Raw genomic sequence first — 24,400 nt, 5'->3', positions numbered from 1 at the left:
TTAAGAAGCCAGACTTAAAGCAGTGGAAACAACTCCTCCGAGCAGAGCAAAGAGCCCATTTCCCAGTGCATTGCTGCCAAAACCAAATACACTCAGGGAAAGTATTCAGAAAAAGAGATCAGAAAAATAGCAGGAAAAATCTGATCAGGGAAAAGGCTCATCTGTGAGCTTCAGATGCTCTCATGTTTCTGTCTGGTTTTAATGCACATTTGTTCAACTAAACGAGGTGAGTATTACCCCTACACTTGTTACTGTCAGCTGGCACTCTGTGCCTGCTCTGCACTGTTCCTAATATTTGTCTCACTCTTATAATTCTGGCTAGCCCAACATTTGTTCCTGGAATGATGAGAAATGGTATGATTTGAGTTAGGCACCAAAGCTGCTTTTTGATTCCAGATCACAAGTTTTATTAAAGTCCAGTGTGGTATTAAAAGCAAAAAAAAAAAGATGGAGACTCTCTGGAATGCTCCATGGAGTTGTCTGTGTTCCCAAACATGATTCATGTTCCACAGACACTTGACCAATTGCTTGCAGTGCTCTTCCAGGATGTTACTGGCTCTGGGATTTCACAGCAAGGTCAGGGAACTTCCTTTCCAAGATCTTCTGCCTGTTCCTCTCCAGGTTTTGCTGCCTTGCCCTTTTCCGTAAGGCTTTTTCAAGTCTGAGTCTGAAACAGAGAAGTTGGTGTGGTTCATTTCCAGCCAGCTTGTGAGCACTTGAATGAGCTCCCCCCCAATCCACACAGTGGCTCTCAGTGATTAACAACTTCAGTTTCCATTTGCTTTTGATAAGTAAAAGAGTAACACTGCCAAGTAACATTTTTACTCTGCTTCTGAATTCTACAGAAGTTCAGCTTCTGGGAGGATTTTTGCCTAAGTCTGCATTTGAAGTTACTTTTACAGTGCTACTGCATAACCCTGTACCTTAGTAACTAATGTGGGAACAGAAAAAAAGAAACAGAGCAAGGTATAATTTTAAAAAGCCTCATTTTCAGTCTAGTAGCTGAAAAAAGAAAAAGATTGCAGCTATTTTTTTCCTTTTGAAGTGGAATAAGGATACAAACAGATCCAAAGATAACTTTCAATGTCAAAATAATCTTTTTACCTGATGAAGTGATTCACATGAGGTAAGTAATAGAATCTCTTCTTTTTGTGTTTTTTGTTCAAGTGCCATGGTATTGGCCATTCCTTGTAACTGTACCTGTTGGAGAGAGATAAAAATGCTTACAGAATGTACACATTGTTTTAATTCTAGGATTTGACTCGTTTCTCTTGGTTCCAAATACAGTGATAAAACGGTCTGGGAGATCACAGAATTTGTATGTGGGTTTTCTTTCCAGCTCTTGCTGGCTTGGTTTCTAACTCTCTCTCTTGTTTTCTGTACAGACTATGCATGCTTCCTTGATTAGACAAGGATTTTCTGGGAGAGAGACACACCACAAGAAAAATCCACCCATTAAAAAAGAAAGTTTTCCATACCAGAAAGTGCGTCCCAAGAAGTCGTTTCTCCACTCTCCGGGGACTGGCTTTTCATGGCCTGTTTGTAAAAGCCTCAGAGCAATTTCTCTTTCTCTGACAACCAAGTCGATATTTTTCATAGATGTTTCTACCTGGAAATGGTAAAAAAAAGTTTCAGTTTTCACCAACAAAAAGCAATGCTGAAAATTTAAATTATCTCAAAGACTTAAGATAAAATTTAAAGGGAAAACAAAGGTAAAACATGCTGGAGTTTGATCACGAGTTCTCTCTCAGCAGGCCCTGCATACTAGAACAGGAAGGAATGGGTGCTTAAAAAACCTAATTTGAGAGCAGGAGAGATATGAAATAACTGACAGTCTGATATTTGATTAAAGACCAGCCGGGTAATGCATAAACCCAGATGCAATGCTGATGCAGAAGTCAGGGGACAGAGGCAAAGGTCAGAAGGAAGCAGGAGAAGCAAACAGAAGATTTGCTTATGGTTTGTAGTGGCTGTTGGTTATTTCAGTTTTCACTGGAGTCTGGTCACAGCCCCAGTAATGCCCACCGGACAATGAGAAAGCTGCCTTGACCAAATTATGACTTGAGCAGTCAGTGCATACACTAAAATCAGGGAAATAATTTTTTTTAAAAAAGGTCTTTAGCAAGTTTACAAACACTTGATCTTTCAGCAATTTTACTGAAGAGTAATAGTTTTTATGCAGTATGAACAAGTTACCTTTTCTAATCGTTCTGGACTTGGCATAGGCTTACGCTGTCGTTTGGATTCTTGCTCTAAAGTTAAGAGCATGTTCTTTTCCTTCAGCAGGACATACCTGGAGCAGAAAGCACAGTAATTCAGAATTAACTGTGGGATAGCTAAGCAGTTATTCACTTACTATCTCTAATTCCAAATCCTGCACCTTCTGGCTTCACATATAGAAACAAAAGCGGAGAATGAGGGAGACAGGTTTAGTTAAGTCTGGAATAAAAAGGGCTTAGGAGGGAAGAGTTTAACACTAAGTTGTCTTCTACTACCTGGACAGAGCCAGAATCTTCCTACATGTACACAGGAAAAGGAGAAGACAAAGCAAGGAAAAAGCTGGTCACAGTAATGATTAAGTTCAGCCTGATGTGGCAATGCAACCTCCAGCTTCAGAGATTTCCAAAATCAGAATTAATGCAGGCCTGAGCACCCTGATGGAATGAAGTGCCCACCCCACCAGAAGGCACTGACAGCCAAGTCTGTCCAACTCAAACAACCCCCAGAAGGGTTTGTACCAAACCTGAGCCCTCTGAACTAGACACAGCTGTCCCCACAGCCACCTGCAGTGCAGCTTCTGTGTTCTGAGCAGGGCCAGGACTGGGGCTGTTCCAAGCCCAAAGCTGGTTGGAGCCTGCACAGCTCTGTGGCAGACTGAAGTTACTGCATCATAAGGTCACCAGCCACATTTTATTAAGAAGTGCAGAACTGCTCTGAAAGAAGAGAAGCCTCTTCACTAAAACTTACTTACCAAAGTTTGTGCAAGTCTTCACTACTCTTGCCCCTGAGCTGCTTTATATTCCATGAATCCCCTGTAAAAGAGAAAAAAAACCCATCATTAATTTAATGGAACAAAGTTCTCTTAATCTGGAAAAAAAAAAAAAGTGCTTCTATTAGGCCCAGATGACACAACAGTATAAAGACCACTTTTAAAATACTACTGCTTGGACAGCCATCCTTGAGGCTATTCAGCTTTGCTTTTTAAACAAAATACAGAAAAGCAATGACACATAGTGTTTATCTGTGTTTGTAAAAGGCTGGGAATGCAGAAAGCTGCCAGATGAATCTTTACACTGAACTAGTTTTCTTCCATGGTACTTTTATTTCATCAAAGCACGTCTCTTCTGTGACACACTCTCACTTCAGAGCAAGGCAGAGGATTTACAGCAGAACATTTTGCTGCACAACCGCTATTTGCTTTCATAAACACTGAATACACACAGCACAAATTAACAGGCATAAAGACAGAGAAGTGGGTGGATGTATGTACATGTACCTAGAAAAATAAGTTTCATGCAGCTATGAATGCTCCCTATGATGAAAAAATACCAGGTCAGATTTCAGCTCAAAGATCACTATCAGAAATGCTAAATATAACTCACCAGACTTCACACTTTTTTCCCCCCAGTTTCCTGGATCATCAAAAAACTCCTCCAGACCTCTCCGAGAAAGAGTTGTGTGCAGGAACTTCACCTGATGGAGGGTCTCAATTTTTGGTAGGTCCTTGTGGTACAGAGTCAGTACCATCCTGCATAAAAGTTAAAAAGAAAACTGTGTATAATAAGAAAAAGAATATTCTGCTAAATGAGAACGTTTGTTTCTTTAACAAAGGTGCAGGTCCTACAAACAGACCATAACCCATAGGGAAAGAGCAGGGGTTTGGTTGGTCACAAAAACGTCATCTAAGTGTTTTCTCCTCCCCCTCATCTCATCTATTTATCAATTTTCTAGACTTAAAGATAGATAACAATTAAAAAATTGAGGAATAAATTTGAGTTGTGCTGTACAAGAGTACACCATAGAATCACAGAACTTTTAGCACTGGAAAGGACCTCTGGAGATCATTCAGTCCAACACCTGTTCCAAAGCAGGGTCACCTAGAGAAGGTGACACAGGAACACACCCAGGTGGGTTTGGGGCGTCTCCAGACGGGGAGAATCCACGCCCTCCCCCGTGGCCTTACTGGCAAAAGCTGTGGACACGGGAAAGCACAAAACCCACCCACGGTGGAAGCACCAGCACAATGGCTGCAGGATTGTACAGGCACCGGGAACCGCTTCGTGCTGCCCTTACACGCCGCCTGCAGCCACGCACCACCCTGCAGCCCTCAGGCTGGCGGAGCCGGGACACACGGAGCCCGGGACACACGGACACCCGCCTCCCGCCAAAGGCTCTCCTTCCTCCCGGGAACCGCGCCCGCCCCTCCGTGCCTGAGCCCGAGTTCCCGCGGCGCAGTGCGTACCCGGGGAGTGCCGGCCGAGCCCGGGGCAGCCGGAGCGCGGCCGTGAGCCTCCGGCCCAGCGCAGCCATGGCCGCGGCCGCCGCCATCGCCCCGCGCCCTCCCACAGCGCCGGGGGCACGGGGCGGGAGCTGCCCTTTCCCAAGATGGCGCCGGCCCGGCCTCAGCCCGCGCTCTCCCGCGGCACATTGAGCTCAGGGAAGGCTCTGCCCTTTTCAGAGATGGCGCCCGCGCGGCTTCGCCCCCCCCCCCCCCCCATGCCCTCCCGCTGCGCCGGGGGCTCTGGGAAGGCTTTGCCCTTTCCCAAGATGGCGGCCCCGGCTTCACCCCGCGGCGGGAAGCGGCGCCGCCGGCCCCGCCCCGTGCCAGTCCCAGCCATGGCGGCCATGAGCCGGGTGCTGCGGGCGGCCGCGGCCTGGGCGGCGCGGCGGGCGGGCACCACCGGCACCACCGGCACCACCGGCACCACCGGCATCACCGGCATCACCGGCATCGGCCCCCGCCTCCCCGGCACCCTCGGTACGGCCCCGGCGGGGGAGCGGCGGGCCGGGGGCGGCGGGGGCCAGGTGACCTTGCGGAGCGGGGCAGAGGTGCCCTCCCGGAGGCCGCGGCAGGGCCGCGGGCACCCGAGCAGGTGCAGTGTTGTGGCCCCGTTCCTATGAAAAACTGCCGGGTTTGGGGAAAAACGGATGGAAAAGGGCGGGAGGCCGACCCTCCTGGCATTCCGATTGTCCATTTATTTGGCCCTGTGTGGTGACATTCACTGATTCACGTGTTGGTGCTTACAGGTAGACACAGATCTCTGTCTGTAGTTAGAAGAAAGATAGGTTCATGCTGACAAAATACGAAACTACTTCAGGCGAACTGCAGAAAACTCAGCCGCTGTTGTACACTTTTTTTTTTTTTTTTTTTTTTTTTTTTTCTGTCCCCATGTATGTTTGACCTTGTCCTGGCATAAGCACCAATGGGGTATAAAGCCATAATGCTGTGGTTCAATTTTCAGTTCCTGTACGACACAGTGGTGACCATGGGAAGAGAATGTTTATCATCAAGGCAACAAGTTTTTATGATTCTCGGTTTCTGAGCTTGCTGGTGAGTTAAAAATAAATGTATTGCATTCAGTGTAACGCATCAGTTGCAAATGGTGTAAGAGTTGCAAATGTGTCTAAAACACAATTTCCTTTGTTGTTTATTTGATAGCATCTAAAACGTGGCTGGCACTATTTACATAAACAAGAATTTCAGGTCCTCTTTAAGAATTTTTTGGTCATGTGCTGTAAAATCAGGGCCAGATGAAGTTCAAAGACTGGCTATATAGCAAAGGTTGTGATAGGTACTTAAATTACTGCTGTAGTAGAAGTCTTAAATTACATGTCTGAGTTCATATGAGCATGACCCACAAATGCTTTCTGCTTCATCCTCCTTTTTGAATCATATCAGTTACTGTTCTGCAGGGTTTGCCTTCACTCATCTACACCACTAACAACATAAGTGAGATTTAGGAAGCCTGGCCTGAGTTTGACCCCTCCAAAGTCAGGTTTTGGGTAAATGCTATTATAAGCAGCAACAGCCAATTTGATACAATTCTCTTCATGTGATCAGGACTCCTTTATCTGCCTTCCACAGCTACAGAGCCCACAGTGGTTGCACTGGTGTTGGATTATTGCTTTGCTGTCAGTGCCTCGTTGCAGCTGAGTGCTGGAGCCAGTCATGCCAAGATGCTGAAGCAGATTTCAGGGAGGTGTTGCTGTTTGCTGCTGCACAGACTGACCTTGCTGGGAGTGGGAACTGACCTGAGCAGGCTCATGAGCCTGCTCACAGCCTCACTTTTGTAGTTCTGGTTCATCAGTTAAGTCACTGCAATCAGCAGTGTTCATGTACAACATCCCTTTCCAACCTAGGAATGCAAATCTAAGAGTTACTGGCTGTTCCACTATTTTCAGTTATTTTCAGATCTCATGTAAATTTTGTCAGGGCTCTGATTTGCCCACACTGACTGTTTTTATCCCCTCTACAGAGATTCTATATATTCCTGACTGGAATACCAGTGGCCGTGTTCTTAACATATATCAACGTCTTTATTGGTGAGTGCTCTGTCAGGGCTAAGCAAAGCACAGTCAGAGTTGTGAAATGGGAATTAAGCACGCTGCATAGAGAAAAAGGACTCTTTTAGGGCTCTCTCTTTGGAAGATCATGGAATAGGTGTAACAAATACAGTGATATTGTATAAGTACATAGAAAATGTTCCCAGTGTATTTGCTTTAGTTGGTGCTTTTTTAAAACAAAAGTTTCTCACATTTAAAAAAATATACATTCCCTCTTTTGGCAGTCTTTCAAACATCAGTGAAGTTTAGTAACTTGCTTTAATAAGACTGCAACTCTGGATTTTTATCTGGCAAAGATGCCAAAATTCTGCTTGGCAATATGTGTGTTAAATCTACTGCTGTAATGATATATAATTAATTTAATAGAGAAATCAATAAAAGTCCATGCTTTCAGCTCCTGTACTTTAAAGGGCATTTCTGTGGACTTGATCCAAGTTGTTTCTTCTGTAGAGCTGCTAATTTTACCCTTTTGTTGTGTAACTTAAAATCTGTGAGTAGATACTTGCAGTGTGATGTGTCTGCAAAAATTGCAAGTTCCATTTTTCTGAATAGAGCTCACGCTGAGAGCTCTGGTGTTCTCTATGTGGAATAATGATCTTTTCCTTATCTGAAAGGCAGAATATAAGGTAGCTTTGGAAAATAATGACAGTTAAATATTCCTCCCCTCCTTCCCTTGTCAGGTGAAGCTGAACTTGCAGAGATTCCTGAAGGTTATGTTCCAGAGCACTGGGAATACTACAAAGTGAGTGCAACATGTAAAAGTGTGGGTATATTATGGACAGCCTTTCTCTTGAGGATACTTTTGGGAGTAAAATGTATGGACTATGATGATGTCTGTCAGTGTAGTAAAACTCAAATAGTGCAGTTGTGATTTTAGTAAACTTTTTTGTGGCTTTATGGAACGTTTAAAAGGCTGTAGGAAATCTGTTTATTGACACGAGCAGATGCAAATGCTCTGTATGCAGTAAACTGCTGAAGCTGTATGCCAAGAATTTTTCTGTAATATTCCTAATGAGTAAGAAGAGTCCTCTGCATTCATAGGATGCAGATTTTGTCTTTAATTTTTTTCTACAATGTCTTAAGAAACTGGAGTTTAAAGTGACATTTCTTTTGTGTTGTTCGCCAGTATTGTTTTAAAGTCCAATATCACACACACTTTTGGATCTAGAATTGAAGATTTTTGTAGTCACAAACTCAAGGTTATATGGTTTCAATTTAATTGTATTTTCTTAAAATTAGTCCCTGGCTTCTTGCTGCAAGCACTGTTTTATTTATGATAGGAAGTAATTGAATTCAGCAACATTATTGTGACTGTTTCAACTCATTTAGACTATTGTTCCTAGTGAAATGCCCTCTATGTGAAGCAAAATTTTGAAATGTTGCTGATTACAGTAAGGTTTGGAGTCCACTTGTGTGATTACTGTGGCAGTTTAAGGAACTTTAACTGAAAGAAAACAAATTATATCTTCCGTTAAATTTTAGTTTTGCTACAGAACAGTCATCTGCAGGTTATCTTGGCATTAAGAATTGCAAAAGAAATAAGACTTTTTAGGATTCTGATCTCACAAGCAGTTGTGCATGTTTGTAACTTTACTGTTACGATTTGAATGGCAGCACTCATGGTGTCCATGACATCTTTTCAGCACTGTGGATATACAAAGTGATTCAGTTATGATGACATTCCTGCCTGGAAATTGCACAAGTAATCTCTGCTGTTATGTTTTCCAGCACCCCATAACCCGCTGGATAGCTCGTTACATACTTGACCCCCCTGAGAAGAACTATGAGAAGGACATGGCCATGCTTGATGTGGAAGCAAGGAAATCTGAACTGAGGTATGTTCTGTAGTTGGGGGGTTAAAATCCTGATCCATGCTGTAGCTGACTCTTTGATTTTGCATGACATACTGAGCTGGATGCTGACATAAAGTGCTTTCATGTATCCCCTGAGTGCTGCCTGCACTGGCTGCTGCCAGAGTGGGAGTCACAGTATCAGTTGTCGCTGCCCTCTCAGGATTCAGGTTACCAGAACAATCCAAGGGCAAGGGGTCTTCAAAACACTTGGTATTTTTAAAGGTATAATAGCTCTGTCTTCCTGAGTCAGCAAATGGAGCTCTTTTTGCCCCTGCTAATGCTATGCTCATGCTCACAGCTTAGAGAAGAACCTGTGATAAAACTGCCAGTATTTTTTATTACTCCTTTGTGGAATGACTTGCTGAGGAAGAAAAGAAAACAAAAACAAAACAGAAAGATTTAATAGCTCATGTCATAGTTGAACCCTTCATATTTTGGTCCTACCTATGTTTCAGCAGTATTTATAAATTACTGATGCTAAAGTCATTGCTTTGTCAGTAATGCTCAACATCAACAAACTTCATGCTGAGGGTGTCTGTTGGTGTTTTTTAGGATGGTGGAGTTGGAGGCACGCAGACTGATGAGACACCGGGGAGATGGACCTTGGTACCATTATGAAACACCTGACAAAAATCTTGTTGACAATTCTATGAAATCTACACCTGACAATTAAATAATTTTAGGGCAGTGTGCAAGGTCTTAAATGCATACTGACAAATTATGACTGTGCTGTGGAACAGACATTCTGCTGTTTGCTGAAATACATAAATGAATAAACAGTGTTTGTGTTGATTCCAGTATCTTGAAAGGAACTATGTGGCAGTTAAGCTCATACATCTATTAAAGCTGTTAATCAGTGAAGATGCTTTATGTCAATTGCCAACAATCACTCCTTTCCTTCAGAACATATGTGCACGAAACAAGCTGATACCATTAGTTTTCATTTTGTGATTTCTAGTATTTATAGTTTTAAGTGAAAGATACAAGAAGCTAAGGGTTTTTTCTTAGTGCTTTGTGTCCGGTAATTGGTGGGAGATGAACTAAGTAAGAAAAGTACCTTCACACACACGTGCCATGCATTTTCAGAACTGTGCAGCTGTTTTTCTACGCCACTTTTGGCAACTGTAGGGAATAGGAAGAGTTCTCTCATCACCTGGCAGGTTTTTGCCACTAGAGGGATGTGTTTCCTCAGATTCTACAGGCCATGGTACTCGTTTTAAATTTCTCAAGAGTGAAGGAAAGTGCCTCTTACAGTTTGTGACTCTAAATTATCTGTCCATATTCAAAATCCTCACTTTTTAATGGAAATAAGCCCAAACCATTTACTAAACCCGTGTCATCTAGTGATTTGAAACTTAAAGCTCTCTCTCTATATTTTTTTTTTACGTTAGGCAACACTGCATGGACTTTTAAGCAAAAACTGCCTTGTTTGCTGTTTCCTGGCACTGCCAAACATTAGAAAGACATTGATTTTCTATCAGTGCTTTACTTGTCCTTTTTGTTAGAATCAATCTTTCAGGTTAGATGGCTCATATGTCTTATGGCTCTCATTGTTTATAAATGCTGAGCTACTCATAAGAGAAGCCATTAAAAAAGCACAAAGTCTCCTCAGGTAAAATAAATCTGTCAGACCCTCTAATCAGTGTTTTTTATCCAGCATCCAATGATGCTCACAAGTCTGATGTAATGTCTCTTTTTCAGTAAGTATAAAACCACTCCATGGACATCACATTCTGCCCTCAGTGTTTCACATTGTTCCCAACATTTGATTTTTCAGTAGTAAAAATTGCTGAGAACAGACTGTGCTACTCTGCTCACCCTCCCAGCCTGCTCATAACTGGGTACAAACATTTTTCAATTCTTTTTTTTTGAGGTTTTCCTAGAACCACCTTTTGAAACTTCTATTTTTGAGGCAAAAAGTGGTTCTAGCAAAGGTCACATCACCTCTTTGGAAGTGCTCAATGAATTCCTTGGATATATTGTGGATGATGGGTGGAAGGCAATTCATCTGCTCTATGCATCTTCGTTTTAAGTGGACTGGTCATTTCTTTAATGCTGTTGCTGCCAGGCAACGGCAGTTAGTGTAGTAGTTATTAGGTACTGCTTTAAAACAATAGCAATATTTTTTTCTACAAAGTTCACTCTTACTTCTTCCTTCTCTGACATTATTTTTTCAAAGTGAAGAGCAGAGAGAAACACAGCAAAGGCCAAAAAAGAGCATTTAAAGGTAAAGGTACTGCCCCTGAAGACATGAAATCGGGGGCTGGCTCCTGGCACTGCCACAGGCTTCTCGACCATCCCAGGCTGGGCATTCCCGCCCTGAATCCTCCCACACCGACCTGCTCCTCTTGACCGGGGACATCCCACCCGCCAGCACCGCCCCGGCGGGACCGTGACAGAGCCGTGTGACACCTGCACCGCGGCACTGGGCAGCGAGGGGCTGAGAATGAAAACAGAGAGGAGATTTTTTACCGTGTGTATTTTATACAGACATATATACACACATATACATACATATATTTACACACACACATATACGTATACCTATACATAATACAGATACCTATATACATATACATACACATACACATATATATATATAGATGTAGTCTTTAAAAGCTTAAAAATAAATAACGTAATAAAAGAGTATTACCGGTCAGAGGGAAACCTGCCCCGGGCTACCCGGGGAGACCAGGAGCGGAGTCTCCGTGCTCCCCCTCCGGGCACGGAGGTTTTCGGGTGAACGGCGGGGGCTCGGCGGGAATCCCGCCCCGCTGCCCTGCCCCTCGCCCGCCCCCGCCGGGACCCCCGAGTGCCGCCGCCGCCGCAGCTGGTGCCGCCGCCGCTGCCATTGGATTAAAAATAGCATCTTCCCTCCCCCTGCCCTCCCTCGGGCCCGGCTCCCGCCGCCGCCCTGCCCGGGGCCCGGCCGCCCGCCGCCTCCATCGCCCGCGCAGAGCGGCTCGGCCGGGAGGGCGGGCGGGAGCGAGGGCGGGAGGGGAGCAGGGAGGGAAGGGAGGGAAGGAGGATGCAGCGGGCCGCGCTCTTCCGCGGCGGCGATGCGCAGATGGCCGCCGGGGACCTGGGCGAGCTGCTGGTCCCCTACATGCCCACGATCCGGGTGCCCAAGTCAGGGGACCGGGTCTACAAGACGGAATGTGCCTTCTCCTACGACTCGCCCGTGAGTGCAGCGAACCACCCCCGGCTGCCTCCGCGCCCCCCGCCCGCCGCGGCCCCTTCCCCTCCCCGCCGCAGCCCCTCGCCCCCTCCCCGGGCCGCTGCCTCCCCCTCAGGCTTCAGAATCCTCCCGATATCCCTCCCTCCACCTGCCGCGGCCCCCTCGCCCTCCCGGTGCCCCGCACGCCCGGGGTCGCGGCTGCGGTGGCGGCGCTCCCCGCACATCGCTGCCGGCTCGCCCGCGGCAGCGCCGTTCCTTCCTGCGTTTGTTTGTTTATTTTCCTCCTTCGAGGCGCTCTGAAGTGCTTGCTTGGACGCGGGGATCTTGTGGTTTTGGGGAAACTTCCCTGCTCGCTCTGGTTGTCGGGATCTGTCTGCTCCACCCGCAGCCCTGCTTTGCTTTCACACCGAGGCAGTAAAAAAAGGGAGAGTAATGGCTTTCTCGATGGTGTATCTTGGCGAGCAGATGCCAATTATTTTGCTTTCCTACTGCCTCGGTGTTCGTTCTATTCAAAAATCTTCAGAAAAAACTTCCAAGGTAAAGGCTGATCCTGAAAATCAGCGTGAAAGTTCCCCTGAAACACTTTCTCCCCCAGGGTTTCAGTTACATCGCTGAACTTCAATGAACTCGTAGTATTTCCCCTCTAGCTTGGTTCGTTTGCTGTTAGATGAGTGTTTCACGTGCAGGAGACTTTCTGTGGTGTGATTTCTGTGGTGTCTTGCAAAACGTCCCCCAGCTCCACAGATTGCATGTGTTCCATGGCAGATTTGGGGCCTGACTCAATTTTTAACCCCACTGCTAATATTGGAAGCCTTCATCAATGGGCAGTGCTTTGTAAGAAACAGGTGCCTAAGAATTAGACATTTTCAAAAGAGGTTGAAAATTTTATTAAAAGTTGCTTCTCCACAGGAGACTGAGGTTTCCCAAAGGTGATTGAGTACTATATGTTGATGTTAATGTCAGTGGCAGCAATCAGAAGGAAGCTGAACATTACGGAATATTCCTTGAAAGTTACATTTCAGACACGTTTTTGGAATCCTTTATCCCCTTCTATTTGAAAATTCCCCCTCTCTTTGATAATTCCTTTTAATACAGAAAATCAGACTTGGTTTTAAAGGTGACTCAGCTGTCTGGTGTTCGTCATGTCTTGTTGAACAGAGGTTATTTTTACCCACACTCTTCGGATCTCAAGTGTCACCCAGCAGCCCTGACTGTACTGGGAGCTGGGCTGATTAGAACTGCCAAATCGGACTCCACCACAGAGGCGATAATTGCATTATATACTTAAGAAGGTTTTGGCGGGGGAAAATCAATATACCACATTCTTTCCTTCAGATTTCTGCTTGGCTGAGTGCATGGTTGATGTTTTTAGTAACACTTTCAGGCTTCTTGGATATTATGATTTATAAAAAATTTCTCTTAACAAGTAGGAAGGGATATAAAATACTGCTACAGATTAAAAAACAATCAATCATCACCCCCTGCAATGAACCTCAATTGAACACAGCAAAAGCTGTGTTTAGCTAAACAATATGTTTGAACAAAACGTAAAACATTTGAGCCAAACTTAACAGAAACTATGGATAAAAGTAGCAAAAGGAGTGGGAAGCAGAATGTGTGATTTTTTCTTTTGACTATAAAAAAATGTCATCCTTTTGACATTATCAGGAAGAGATTTCAGATTTAGGAAAATGTTGCCCTCCAATGTAAAAACTTCACATTTAAATTGTGTTATGGGCATTCACCAGGCAAAAGGCTTGACTGAACTTATGCAGTACCAGTGAAAATAAAGCAGTCTCAGTTTCTGTTGTTACCCAAAGCTTTTCAGCCCATACCACTCCTCTGCTTAGCTGAGTGAAAGATTTGCCTCAGATTTTATCTTAAATTCCCATATAATCTAATAGATACTTGGATATTGTTTGTAGGATGGAGATTCTAAGGGGCATATGTAATGTGTGCTTTCTAGGGTCAAACACTGTCATTTACAAATTGAAAATAGTGAAGCTGTGGTTTTGCAGTTTTTCATTCAGGAGGAAAGTGAAAGGATACAGACAGGTTGTTTCTAGGCTAAAGGGAGATATTTATGTTTTGTAGGAGGTTGATTTGGTGACTTTGTTTCTTAGGTTATCGATGTATTACCTAAGTGAGCCCCTTCCTCTTGAGGTACCTGCCTCTTTTTGAAAGATGTTGGCCCTGTTATAATGTTCAAGAATTTAAAAAACCCACACTCTTGGTTTTGTTAGCCATACTAAAATTCCAGATTGTTTTTTTGCTGGAGGAGGTTTTTTCCCTCGTATGAATATTTCTCGGTATTTCCTCACATCTTCTCATTTTGCCATTTTAAAATATGCTCCTTGCTACAGTTTAACTTCAGCATGTCACTTCATACCTGGTCATGCAGCAGCTCTACCTTCAAATTTCTTTAGCTATATTAATTTTATATTAATCCTTTTCCTGTAAGGGTGTGTTGTGATCTTTAAAATATACTGAAAACCATCAGACCTGTGAGTGTTAGGGTACAGAGTAATGTTATTATTGTAGACAAAGATGCTGCAGCGAATTTGCAAGGACCAAGCAGAGTGGAAGGGTCAAAAGCAGAGCTTTTCCTGTCAGGGGGTGCCAAAGAAAATGAGGTATTGGGAGTGAGTAGCTCCCTCTTCTACTTCCAGCTGTGCAAAGCTGAACGTGGCAGTGAGATGTGACTTTTGCAGCCCTGTTGATCACTGTCAGTTTTTTCATCTTGTCTGGGTTTGAGTAGTGCATGTCCCAGTGGATATAGGCAGCTTCACTGATTGTTCTCAAAACTGGTTGAGGTTCCTTTTCCATGAGCTTTAAATCTTCCTTGGATGAAGATCTGAGAACAATGTCACTGTTGTGCTACAGGGAGAGTCATTAGCTGAGAGACTTCAGAAGTGGGAGCTGGAAGTACAAGTGGCTGTTTAGTGTATTTTTTCCCCTGTGGATTAACTGTATCATGGTGATCTTGTCAGAAAGGTGGTATTGTTAGAAATATAAACAGATGAGAAATTCATGTCCTTAGATTTGGCCTACTTCCAACAGAACATGCTAGGGTTGGTCCCTGGAAAGCTGGCAGGAACAGGAGGCAAATTTCTTTGCACTTAAGAGACCTAGTGACACTTTTTAGTTTGCTTGGCTCATAAGATGAGAAAAATATGCTGTTTATGGTTTACATTTTAATTACTTTCTTGAGATTTTTTGATGTCTTCTAGAAAAACTGTGTTTTTATGATGAGGGCTCCTACCACTAGCCATTCCTTTGTACAGGAATTGAGGAGGGAAGGCAGGTCGCCTACAAAACACAAGCCTGGCCTAGTGTTGAGTATTGCTTCTTCCAGGGACTGACCCAGCAGCTGTGGGAGCCAACCACTTCCCTGCAGTTTGGCTGACAAAGTCCTGCACCCCTCATTATTCAGATCTGAGGTGCAGTCATGCCTCCTGCTGACTTTTTCCACATATCCAACACTGTGCTGTAGGTTTCTTCTCTCCTATTTTGTCCACTGTGACTTCTCCTCCTCTTTGGATGGATAAACTTGACTTTGTGTTCAGTAGAATGCAGAAGATACGAAGGTTGTATTAAATAATCTTTTGTTGTACTGTGATTTTTTTTAGAAGGATAATACTCACCTTTGGAAATACCACCTTTTGCTGTGATCCTGGTCTCAAAAACCTCTGATCATTTATCACAGAACTGTAGAGTCATATAATGTGCTGAGTTGGAAGAGACCCTGTCCCACTCCTGGTCCTGCACAGGACACTCCAACAATCCCACCCTGAGCCTGGGAGCCTTGTCCAAACACTTCTTGAGCTCTGTCAGGCTTGGTGCTGGGGCCATTTCCCTGGGGAGCCTGTTCCAGTGCCCAACCACCCTCTGGGTGAAAAACCTTTCCCTAATATCCAACCTAAACCTCCCCTGACACAGCTCCACGCCGTTCCCTCAGTCCTGTCACTGGTGGTGAGTCTGACACATCTGGGGGAGAGACAACAGCTGGAAAAGGTAAAAGGTGAAAAAGGGATACAAACTGGAGTATAGGATGGGCTTTTATGTGAGCTATGGATGCTGCACATGGATGTGCTCTGAAACCTTCCCCACAAAGGGCATTGGTGACAACCCCAGCACTGCTCATGAGCCCGACATGGTGACAGGACCAGGCAGGCTGGCTCTGTGGAGTGCAGGGCTGTGTTTGTTTGAGCAGCTGGAAGTTTGGCTTTGCTCTGCTGGAAAACCTTGCTGCTGACAACAGCTTCCTTTGTGAATCTTGCTGACTTCATTTTTGTGGCTCGGGAACTCTGTAATGGTTATGTTGGGACAAGTCCCAAAGTCTGAGCTGAGCTGGTGCTCTGCTGTTTGTTGTGCAGTTGAGACTGAAATCCTTGAGAGACTAGAGTGTGTAATGGATATTGGTGATTGTGTTGCAGAAAACATTCTAGAAATAAGCACCTCCTGTCTGGTGGTTCCTTTGGTAAATATTTCTTGAGGAAAATCAGGAAGTCACTGAGGCCTGTGATAGTGAGGGTTAGGCTTGGATCTTGTTTCTGTTGATGGAATGAGAGCAGCAGAGAAGAAACAAGAGGACTGAACACACCAAGACAAAGGGAATACTCCATATGAGGATTTTGGCCTTGCTGCAAAATGTCCTCCAGTTAGTGAGGCAGTAAATTGCTTGGTGGTGGGTGATCACCTGAAAAGTCAGAGCAGTGTGGTACTGGTGCTTGACAGGGTCATACCAAAGCTGTCACATGGGCAGGTGTTTTGCTGGCTGGAAGTGCACCAGGACACTCAACTGCTTCATATCAGTTGACCCACTGGTCTTCTGGAGCTGGAGAATGGTACCATCAGCAGAAGTTGTGCCTGCAGTGGTTGGCACATGAGAAATAACTGGTGCTTGGGAGAACAAGCAGTGTGCATTTCCTTGGGTTGATTTAAATTTGGATCTTACTAGCCTTTTCCTCTTTATGTGCCACTGACCATCCTGTTGTCCAGAGTGACGGACTGGAATATTTTGGGTAGCAGAGAGACTTGAATTCTGAGGTACCCAGAGTGTCAGTGGATAAATACAGAGATGCAGATGAATGTCAGTGCTGGAGCTCTGCTGAAATGCTGTGGAACCATACATTTTCCTCTCAACTCTTCTGCCCAGCTTTTCTTTTCTGGAAGTACAGCACTGTTTTTGTGACCAGCAGAGCTGTACAGCCAGGTCTCTGCACCAAGCAAAATCCCCACATCTAAGGTGCTGTGGAAGCAGTGCAGGTGGCTCTGCTGGGGCTGCAGTGCTGGGCTGGAGCTTGGCAATCTCAAGTCTCACACAGTCTGCACCTGGATGAGCTGGCCCCAAACAGTGCTGATGGGTGGGTGGAAGTTCTCTATTGCTGGTTGCAGGTTAGTGGTACTCTTGACCCAGCATTAGTTTTGCCATTGTATTTGCTCACTAACTGTGAGCCTTTGATCCTGCCCTGTGCATGTGACTTGTCCAAGACACTGCTTTGGAATTCATATATGCTGCTCTGGAGTCCAACTGTGATTTATATGTGGGTGTGAGTGGTCAGTCCACATCTTGCAGTGGAGGTTTGGTTTTGGGCTGACTGGCCCACACAGCTTTTTTCTTCCCAAGAAATGTTCTAAGTGTTGTACTGGATTGGCCTTGTCCACGTGCCCATTTAGGAGCTACAACGGACGTACCAGAAAAATTGTTAAGCAATTGTGAATTAATTTGGTTGTAGGGAAGTATCCAGTGCTATCCAGGGCCATACAGTGCTTTTGTAAAGGAAGAGCAGGGGGAGGATTTCTTTTGCACTTCATGTCAACAGTCCAGTTACTGGAAGGCCTGTAATTTATTTCCTACTTCCACATCCTTTGTCCTTTCTTTGTCTGCCCAGCCCAGCTCTTCTTTTCCCATCCCTCGTCTTTCACAGTAGTACAGGGCACTTTTCACTGCTTGTATGTATTTTAACATCAATGTTTGTGTATGTCAGTGTCCTTCCATTCCTTATTCTGATTCTGTTGCTTCTCGCTCTTATCCTTTTTTACCTGCTGCCCAATTTTACCCTCTCATTATTCCTTTTCTGCTTTCCTTTAGTCACCATTACTTTCTTGTCACCTTTGGCTGACAGAGGGCACTTGTCTAAAAGACAGACTTATGCCACTGTTCATGTCCCGTGTTTCTTTTGAATGTGACTAGATATATCCTTGGCCTCAGCACACATTTTTTGTGTTGGTTCCCCCACCCCACCACAGAAGTAACTACATTTACTGCAGTGGAAACTTAAAAATGAACTATTTGTTTGCAGGAGCCATCTCTACGTCCTGTTGTGTTCAGTTGTTTGTGGTTTGCTGTGGGTTTTCTTTTTCTCCTTATTTCAATGTAGGTAGTACTGGTACCTGACAGAGAGACAGGCTTTCTTTTTGTTCCTCATTGTAAATTATTGTGTGTTGTTGAGATGAATATTAAGTGCCAGAACATCTGTTGTTCTTTTTAAGCCTGTCCTGAAATATGTGTCATTTAGTTAGACTGCTGTTGGATTCAGTGCAATGTGTGTATGTTAGGAATGGTCCTGTAACTTTTCCAAATATGTTAAAGATTGGATTGCAGTAATACAGCAAGACTTTTATGACCAGAGTCTGATTAATTAATGGTGGTTCCTTCTGAACAGACACCCTCAGCAGAGCCTGCAGCAGTTCTGTAAGGGCATGAATTTTGTAGGGAAACACTCTTGTGGAAACCACAACAGAATGCACAAAGACAGTGACTCTGTGTTGTAACTGGCACATTTTACTTTATATATGACAGGATGGATGAGCTCTTCGTTCTTCATGTTTGGGTGTGGAGACTTGTGGAGACTCAAGGTGCCATTTTACTCTCTTGTGCGATACTGTCGTAGCAAATTTTGTCATTGTTCCAGAGGATCTAAAGCAAACACCTGTGCATGAGACACTGTCCCTGAGTCTGGAGCTGTTTTCCATGTTAGGAGATCACCACAGCCCTTGTGTTTGTACAAAGTCATTGTTGTCTGAGCCACTGCAGGGGCTGAAATTGCTAAACCCTCAATTTCCCTGAGGGATCTAAATGGTTCGTGAGCGCTGGTAATGGGATGGAGGTCATTAGTTCAAATCCTGATCAGGTTAGTGGTGTTTGAAAGCTGTTGGTGTCTGGTGCCATGAGCAGTGTGGAATGAGGGGGTGATCTCTCTCTCTCTGTCCTCACAGGCTGGTGCTTGTGTTTGCCTCTCACCCACCAGCTTTTGCTCTGCTTTTGAGTCTGAGAGGGAAGATCTGGTGCATTTTACCTCTCTTTCTCTGTGGATTCTCTGCCTCTTTCCTTCCTCCAAACATGAATTGGTGTCCAAATAAGTAGGAGCAGCTCTTTTTTCTTTTTTAAAATACTTTTCTCCCTGGTGTGGGCTGTGTGTGTTCCCCTCTCTGAATAAAGCACCTGGCATACCAGGAGCACCTTAGCAGCAAAGAAGAGGATGAAAAACAGTGAGGGGCAATCCCTTTTCCTTCTGCTTAGAAGATGAGAAGACTAATCTGCTCTTGACTGGCCTTCTGGGCAGTGATGGAGCCTGAGCACCTACAAGCTTCTGCCCCACCAGTGCCACTCTAGATTAGAGTGATAAGGGAAGGGAATGTTTATACATTACTTTATCCTAAACTTCACACTACATGTCTGGTCCATCCTCAAGCAAGAATGGGGGGGGGGGAATCCCCAGCTAAAGTTCCTGGGTTTGTCTGTCATGACACTTTCCTGGTGTAGAATAGTGTCTCCAGTTCTTTGGAAAAGCTGCCTTCCTCCAGCATAAACTTTCACACATATCTAAAATGAATGTCCAATACAAAGATTTACATGCCACAGACGATGTAAAATATCATTCCTTCCAGAACTGTTTGTCTGCTCAGTGGGGTTTAATTAACCAGCACAAAGTTTGTCTTAGATCACAGTCGAGTGTTTTTTGTGCACCAAACAGAGGCCTAATCCTTTGCTCAGCCATCTACAAAGGTGTCTTTTTCACACAGGCTTCTGTTTTACTTTGACCTTTTGGGCTTTTGAACAGTCTGTCCACTTCTTTCCAACACTCTTCCTGTGTTCTCTTGGAGTAACAACTGTTTTGTTAGTAACCACAACCAACTTACGCAGACTCTACATTTAGCTCCTATACTGAAAGTGTCAGATTGTTGTCATAGGCTGCCTGAGAAATGGTTCAGTGGTCTCTTGGATTCCCTCCAGAAAAAGACAGAATGATCTCCAAGAAAACAAAACTTTAAACAAAGTTCCTGAGCCCCTAGAGTGACCCTGTGTGTTTTTATTTAGACTGGGTGCGTCTAGGATCCTCTTGTAGAGGACACATCCATGACTTTCTCACAGAAAGAGGTAACGCAGAAGGATTTGGATTTGGAATGCAGGGTAGAAGAGCAGGCAGCATCCATGTGTCTAATATGACTTGTTTCTGAAGATAATGATCCTTACTTTCATAATATATATTTATAATAATTTACTTCTGGGGTGTCTATGAATGAGTGTAGTTCATGTTGTTCTTTGGGGGATTTGACACAAGATGTTCTGTGCTATCCAATAGCACAAACATGCTCACAATAGAAGGAAGGTCCCAGAGCTTCTGAAAGGCTCAATCTTTGTTATGCACCACCTACTCAAAACAATACATGTTAGAGGGCTTGAAAAAATTGATGCAACACCAATGAGCAGATGTCTGAAAGTCTTCCTGGCAGTGTGATGTAGGAGAGATCTTAGAGCAGTGCTAAAATTGAACAAGACCCTGGTAACAGCCAGCATCAACACCCAGTTTTAGGGAGAGCAAAAAGTGATGCCAGTTATGTTACTGAAATATCATCATTTGTGATCAGCACCAGGAGTATATATCTTAATATTCCCTTTGTAATGCACTTGTCTCCAAACTCTGTAGTTGCATGAATGGAGAGGATCCCTGATAGATACTGAAGAATGCACACGAGACACTTGCCAAGTTTTTGTTACGCAGTTTTAAGGACTGTGAGGTCACTTGAGGTCTTTTTTTCTCAGACAAGCTTGTGATCAATTGTAGAAGCTGTGGCAGAGTCCCTGGACCATCAGCTCTGCTGTGCTTCTGGTTTGGAGTGATGTTCCTGCAGTCAAATGCCCACAAGAAATTCTGCTATTTCAAGTGCTCATGCTCATTTCTATGCTTTACAAATTTCTGTGCCTATGAACCTGTGTGGATTGGGCACTCAAGTGGAATTTTTCGAGACTAACCTCTAGACTTTCAATTTGGACATTCACTAATCTGTAGTTGCAAGGTAACTCATTTCAAAGAGTTTCTATAGGCTGTGGGATGATGTGTTCTGATATGTGATATGATGGGAAAGTTTCTTAGAGGACTGCTAGTGTAAAGACCATAATATGCTATGAAAACCATATTTTAAGCGCGTGCCTTGTAACAGAAAGGGTCTGCAATTCTTGGGGTTTTTTTCCTGTGTGCTGGGCCCCTCCTGTCCTTTTCAGTTCTTTCCCTGCTGTAACTGTTTGTGTCGTTCCTTGCAGGATTCAGAAGGAGGTCTCTATGTGTGCATGAACACGTTTCTGGGATTTGGAAGGGAACACATCGAGAGGCATTACCGGAAAACAGGACAGTGTGTCTACCTGCACCTCAAACGCCACGTGGTACAGGTGAGGCTTCCCAAAGAACCACCCCAGCAAGTCTCGTGTCTCTTGTGCTCATTTGGGTCATGCATTTCAGACACAGACCAAGTCCTGAGTGACTGAAATGCACACATTCAGGTTTGGGGCTGGATATCAAATCCAAGTGCTTGGATCCCAACCAATCCTATAGCTTCAGTTCTGAGGTGAATCAAAAGCCCTAAAGAGTCAGACCTTAAAGGAAGCTCCCTCCTGACTTCCACTGATGTTTTTCACTTACCATTTCTTTGTATCACATACATTTTGTCTCCATGTTATGTGCACACTGTGCATAGCTAAATACTTTTTCTGAAACCTGCCTTTCAAGTGTGCAATTTCTAGGTTTGGCTTAGATTTGGCTGGAAGCTGCTGAGATCTATTTTTCATATGAGGTTTCATCTCAGGGTGCCAGGACTGCTTTTCATCCTAAGATTCCTGTACAGTTAAACCCTAACTTGGCCTGGGATCTTAAGCTTAGCTTAAATTCATGCTGGATTCTAGAGACACACACTGCCCTTCATTCAGCCTTTCCCCACACATGGGTGTGCACATCCAGCCTCATGTTCACTGCTCTTCCCTACCATCACTGCATGTCAGCAGTCACTTGTAACCTGTGCTTTATAACCTCTGTCTGTGGTTTGTCTGGCATCTTTAAGACTCTTGATTACCTCTGAGCTATATGGAAGGCACTGGGTTGGCTTATAGCTCACTGTCCCATAAGCTCTGTCTCTACTGGCAAGTTAAAGGGCTTAAAATAGCTGTTTGGAGTGGGTTAGGATCCTTGTTTCTCATTCTACAGCAATGCTTCCCCTGGGTGATGAAGGCCTTGAGTTATGTAAAGTGTCCTGACCACTTGCCTTATTTCCAGTAGAGGACTGTTCATATTTTATCAAAATTACAGTGAGGTGGATTGCATGACTTCCAAGATGAGATGGTAAATTATGTTTGTTATACTTTAGAATTGCCTTTCTTCTAAAGGCAATACCAACATTTTCCTTCACTCTGTTCAGTGAGGTTTTGCAGAGCCTGCTCAGGTCTTGGCAATGGTTCTTCTGACTGAATTTAACACTCCGGAAAGATGCTATCTAGAGACAGGTGGGCAGAAATCCTGTCAGCTTTCCTTGTATATAGCTTTCTTCCAGTAAGTTAAGGTAAACTGGGGTTAAAATGAGGCCTCAAAATTTCCTTTCCTGGTAAAGATTAGGCTGAAGAGCTCCAAAATGGAGAAACAAATATCCCAATTGCTGTTTGGTGTTGGAAGCCCCTTTGACTGAAGAAGTTCAGTGGTTCCTGTTTTTCTCTGGGTGAATCATGATGTGGCAGAGGGGCTGGCTCTGTGCTGGAAGGTGCCAAGACACTGGTTCTCTGGGTCATGTGGCAGGAAACAGGGTTTGACTACACAGTGCAGGTGAATATTGCATCATCTAATAGGGCTCATAGCCAGGATTCCTCTTATGTTAGCAGTGGATTTCTTTTTTTCGCCATGACGATTTGCTTCTTAAGTGCTATCCATGTTTCCCTTTGAGCAATGTGAAGCATCAAGTGTTTTATGAAGTGTCTGGCACATGCTCCATTGTGGTTTTGGTTTTGGAAGCCAAGTTTTTAATGGTGTAGGATACAGTAAAGCCAAAGGCATTGGGTATGCTATCTTAAGATTCTTATAGTGAAGCTGTTATTCCTGCCCGTGGTTCCCTTGGCATCATCCTTGCAGAATGCACTACATTGCTGCAGAAATCCTGGGTTGCTTCCCAAGATGTTTGGAATAAATGTCAGTTGTGTATCTTGTCCCAATTCAATTAGAAACAAGGGTCACATCTTCAGCCTGCTGGCTCCAGTAGAGCTGGAGCATCTGCCCATGGCAGAGGCATCTGCTGAATCATCAGAGATGGGCATAATTGCAAGTTATGGAGCACCCTCTGGTAAAATTCTTAGTTAAAGAAAGGAAATTGATTTTTTTTTTATTTTTCCTTTTCCACAGTTACATTCTTCAGAATTTTTACATCCGCCTCTTTCCTTCAGTGTATGACTTTTATACAGTTGCTGTTCTTTTCCAGGCAGAGCTTTAGCTTGGTGCTGTAGTGATACCTCAGCCCTGTTGAAAACACTGGGCAGAGAAACACAAAGATTTCCTACAGGGATAGGTTTCTGGATGTTATCCAGGGATGATGGTATTATAAAAAGTGAGAGACAGCAGAACAGGCTGCACTGTCACCTTGTCCAAGGAGCATCACGAATGGAATTTAATGCCACTGTTGATGCCTCATGTCACTCTCATTTGCTGGGTGTGTCACGTCTGCTAGAAACAAAAATGGGTTTGTAAATGGAGAATGTTTTCAGTGATTTCTGGCAAGGTGAGAAGATACTGTCAGGTTGTGGGTGTTTCAGGAGTATTGAGCATCTTCATTTCTGATGTATTTGTGTTTGGAAAAGTCAAACTGAAGTAATTGCCAGCCTGAGTTTAATATAAACACTCCATGTGAATTCTTTCGCTTTGAGGTCTCTAGCCTTAATGACTTTTACAATATTGCACTTGGTGACATAAGAATTCAATTGGAGCTTCCTAGAATGAGAAAAAACATTTTTGTTTTTCAGTTCTGGAAATATAGTCCTTGGAGAATGTGTAATTTATTCATAATGTATTTGCAACTGGGTTATGTTGTTTCTTGCTACTGCTTTTTAAAAAAGATTTAAAATAGATTCTTGGCTACCTCCTTCCCACTTGTTAAATTCCCGTAGAATTAAAGAAAGAAATGTTCTGCATGTTATTTTCAGTTCATTGAGGAATTTTTATTTTATTTTAACTGCTGGAGTTGCAACCCTGACTTTTCCCTAGGGCTTTTCTACGTGGATAATGGATTCTGTTCTCATATGCAGCCAAGGGGTGTTTGTCAGCATCTGCTCTTTCTAAGAATGGAAAACTTTCCTATGATGTATAAGACCTCAGTGATGATTAAAGCAGTTTGCTTAGGCCAAAGCTTTATTTACATGGTGAAGGGAACCACCCAAAATATGTGACCCTTTTGCCTGCGAAGGGGCAGAGGCGAACATGAACTTTCCCTGTAGGCTGACAGCTTCTTGGCTGGTTTCTCCCCACCTGTTGTATCCCAATATTATTATTAAAAA

The 24,400-nt window shown here is 44.0% G+C and overlaps 3 protein-coding genes across 4 annotated transcripts in view; 2 read left to right on the top strand and 1 right to left on the bottom strand.

Moving 5' to 3' along the window:
• Window positions 1–383: 383 nt before the first annotated feature.
• On the bottom strand, window positions 384–4,648 carry MRPL47 (mitochondrial ribosomal protein L47). Its single transcript, XM_066193555.1, has 7 exons — window positions 4,463–4,648; window positions 3,603–3,748; window positions 2,972–3,032; window positions 2,197–2,293; window positions 1,479–1,609; window positions 1,105–1,200; window positions 384–667 (listed from the first exon to the last, which is right to left on the bottom strand). Exons 1-7 carry the CDS (start codon window positions 4,546–4,548, stop codon window positions 550–552), a joined length of 735 nt encoding a protein of 244 aa, XP_066049652.1. The 5' UTR covers window positions 4,549–4,648; the 3' UTR covers window positions 384–549.
• A 164-nt stretch (window positions 4,649–4,812) lies between these two features.
• On the top strand, window positions 4,813–9,278 carry NDUFB5 (NADH:ubiquinone oxidoreductase subunit B5). Its single transcript, XM_066193556.1, has 6 exons — window positions 4,813–4,978; window positions 5,463–5,551; window positions 6,477–6,543; window positions 7,245–7,306; window positions 8,293–8,399; window positions 8,970–9,278. Exons 1-6 carry the CDS (start codon window positions 4,837–4,839, stop codon window positions 9,088–9,090), a joined length of 588 nt encoding a protein of 195 aa, XP_066049653.1. The 5' UTR covers window positions 4,813–4,836; the 3' UTR covers window positions 9,091–9,278.
• Window positions 9,279–11,437: 2,159 nt separating this feature from the next.
• The window catches only part of USP13 (ubiquitin specific peptidase 13), a 48,956-nt gene continuing 35,993 nt past the window's right edge, over window positions 11,438–24,400 (top strand). For both annotated transcript variants that reach the window (XM_066193548.1, XM_066193547.1), the window contains exons 1-2: window positions 11,438–11,598; window positions 21,143–21,268. In XM_066193548.1, the coding sequence (XP_066049645.1) occupies window positions 11,446–11,598; window positions 21,143–21,268 (279 nt within the window). In that variant the 5' untranslated portion in view covers window positions 11,438–11,445. The remainder of the gene's footprint in view (window positions 11,599–21,142; window positions 21,269–24,400) is intronic.

The sequence above is a fragment of the Chamaea fasciata genome, unplaced genomic scaffold (assembly GCF_029207755.1).
Source record: "Chamaea fasciata isolate MVZ Bird 193981 ecotype frontalis unplaced genomic scaffold, bChaFas1.0.hap1 SCAF_11, whole genome shotgun sequence".
Taxonomy (NCBI): Eukaryota; Metazoa; Chordata; class Aves; order Passeriformes; family Sylviidae; genus Chamaea; species Chamaea fasciata.
This window is presented reverse-complemented; position numbering and strand designations above follow the sequence as displayed.

Excerpts from the sequence above, each read along its gene's own strand:
- MRPL47 (XM_066193555.1), bottom strand. The coding sequence starts at position 4,548 with ATGGCGGCGGCCGCGGCCATGGCTGCGCTGGGCCGGAGGCTCACGGCC. Across the intron at positions 3,033-3,602 it reads GGAAAAAAGTGTGAAGTCTG|GGGATTCATGGAATATAAAG; the intron begins GTGAGTTATATT and ends TCTCTTTTACAG. Across the intron at positions 668-1,104 it reads CATGTGAATCACTTCATCAG|ACTCAGACTTGAAAAAGCCT; the intron begins GTAAAAAGATTA and ends TCTCTGTTTCAG.
- NDUFB5 (XM_066193556.1), top strand. The coding sequence starts at position 4,837 with ATGGCGGCCATGAGCCGGGTGCTGCGGGCGGCCGCGGCCTGGGCGGCG. Across the intron at positions 6,544-7,244 it reads ATATATCAACGTCTTTATTG|GTGAAGCTGAACTTGCAGAG; the intron begins GTGAGTGCTCTG and ends TTCCCTTGTCAG. Across the intron at positions 7,307-8,292 it reads AGCACTGGGAATACTACAAA|CACCCCATAACCCGCTGGAT; the intron begins GTGAGTGCAACA and ends TATGTTTTCCAG.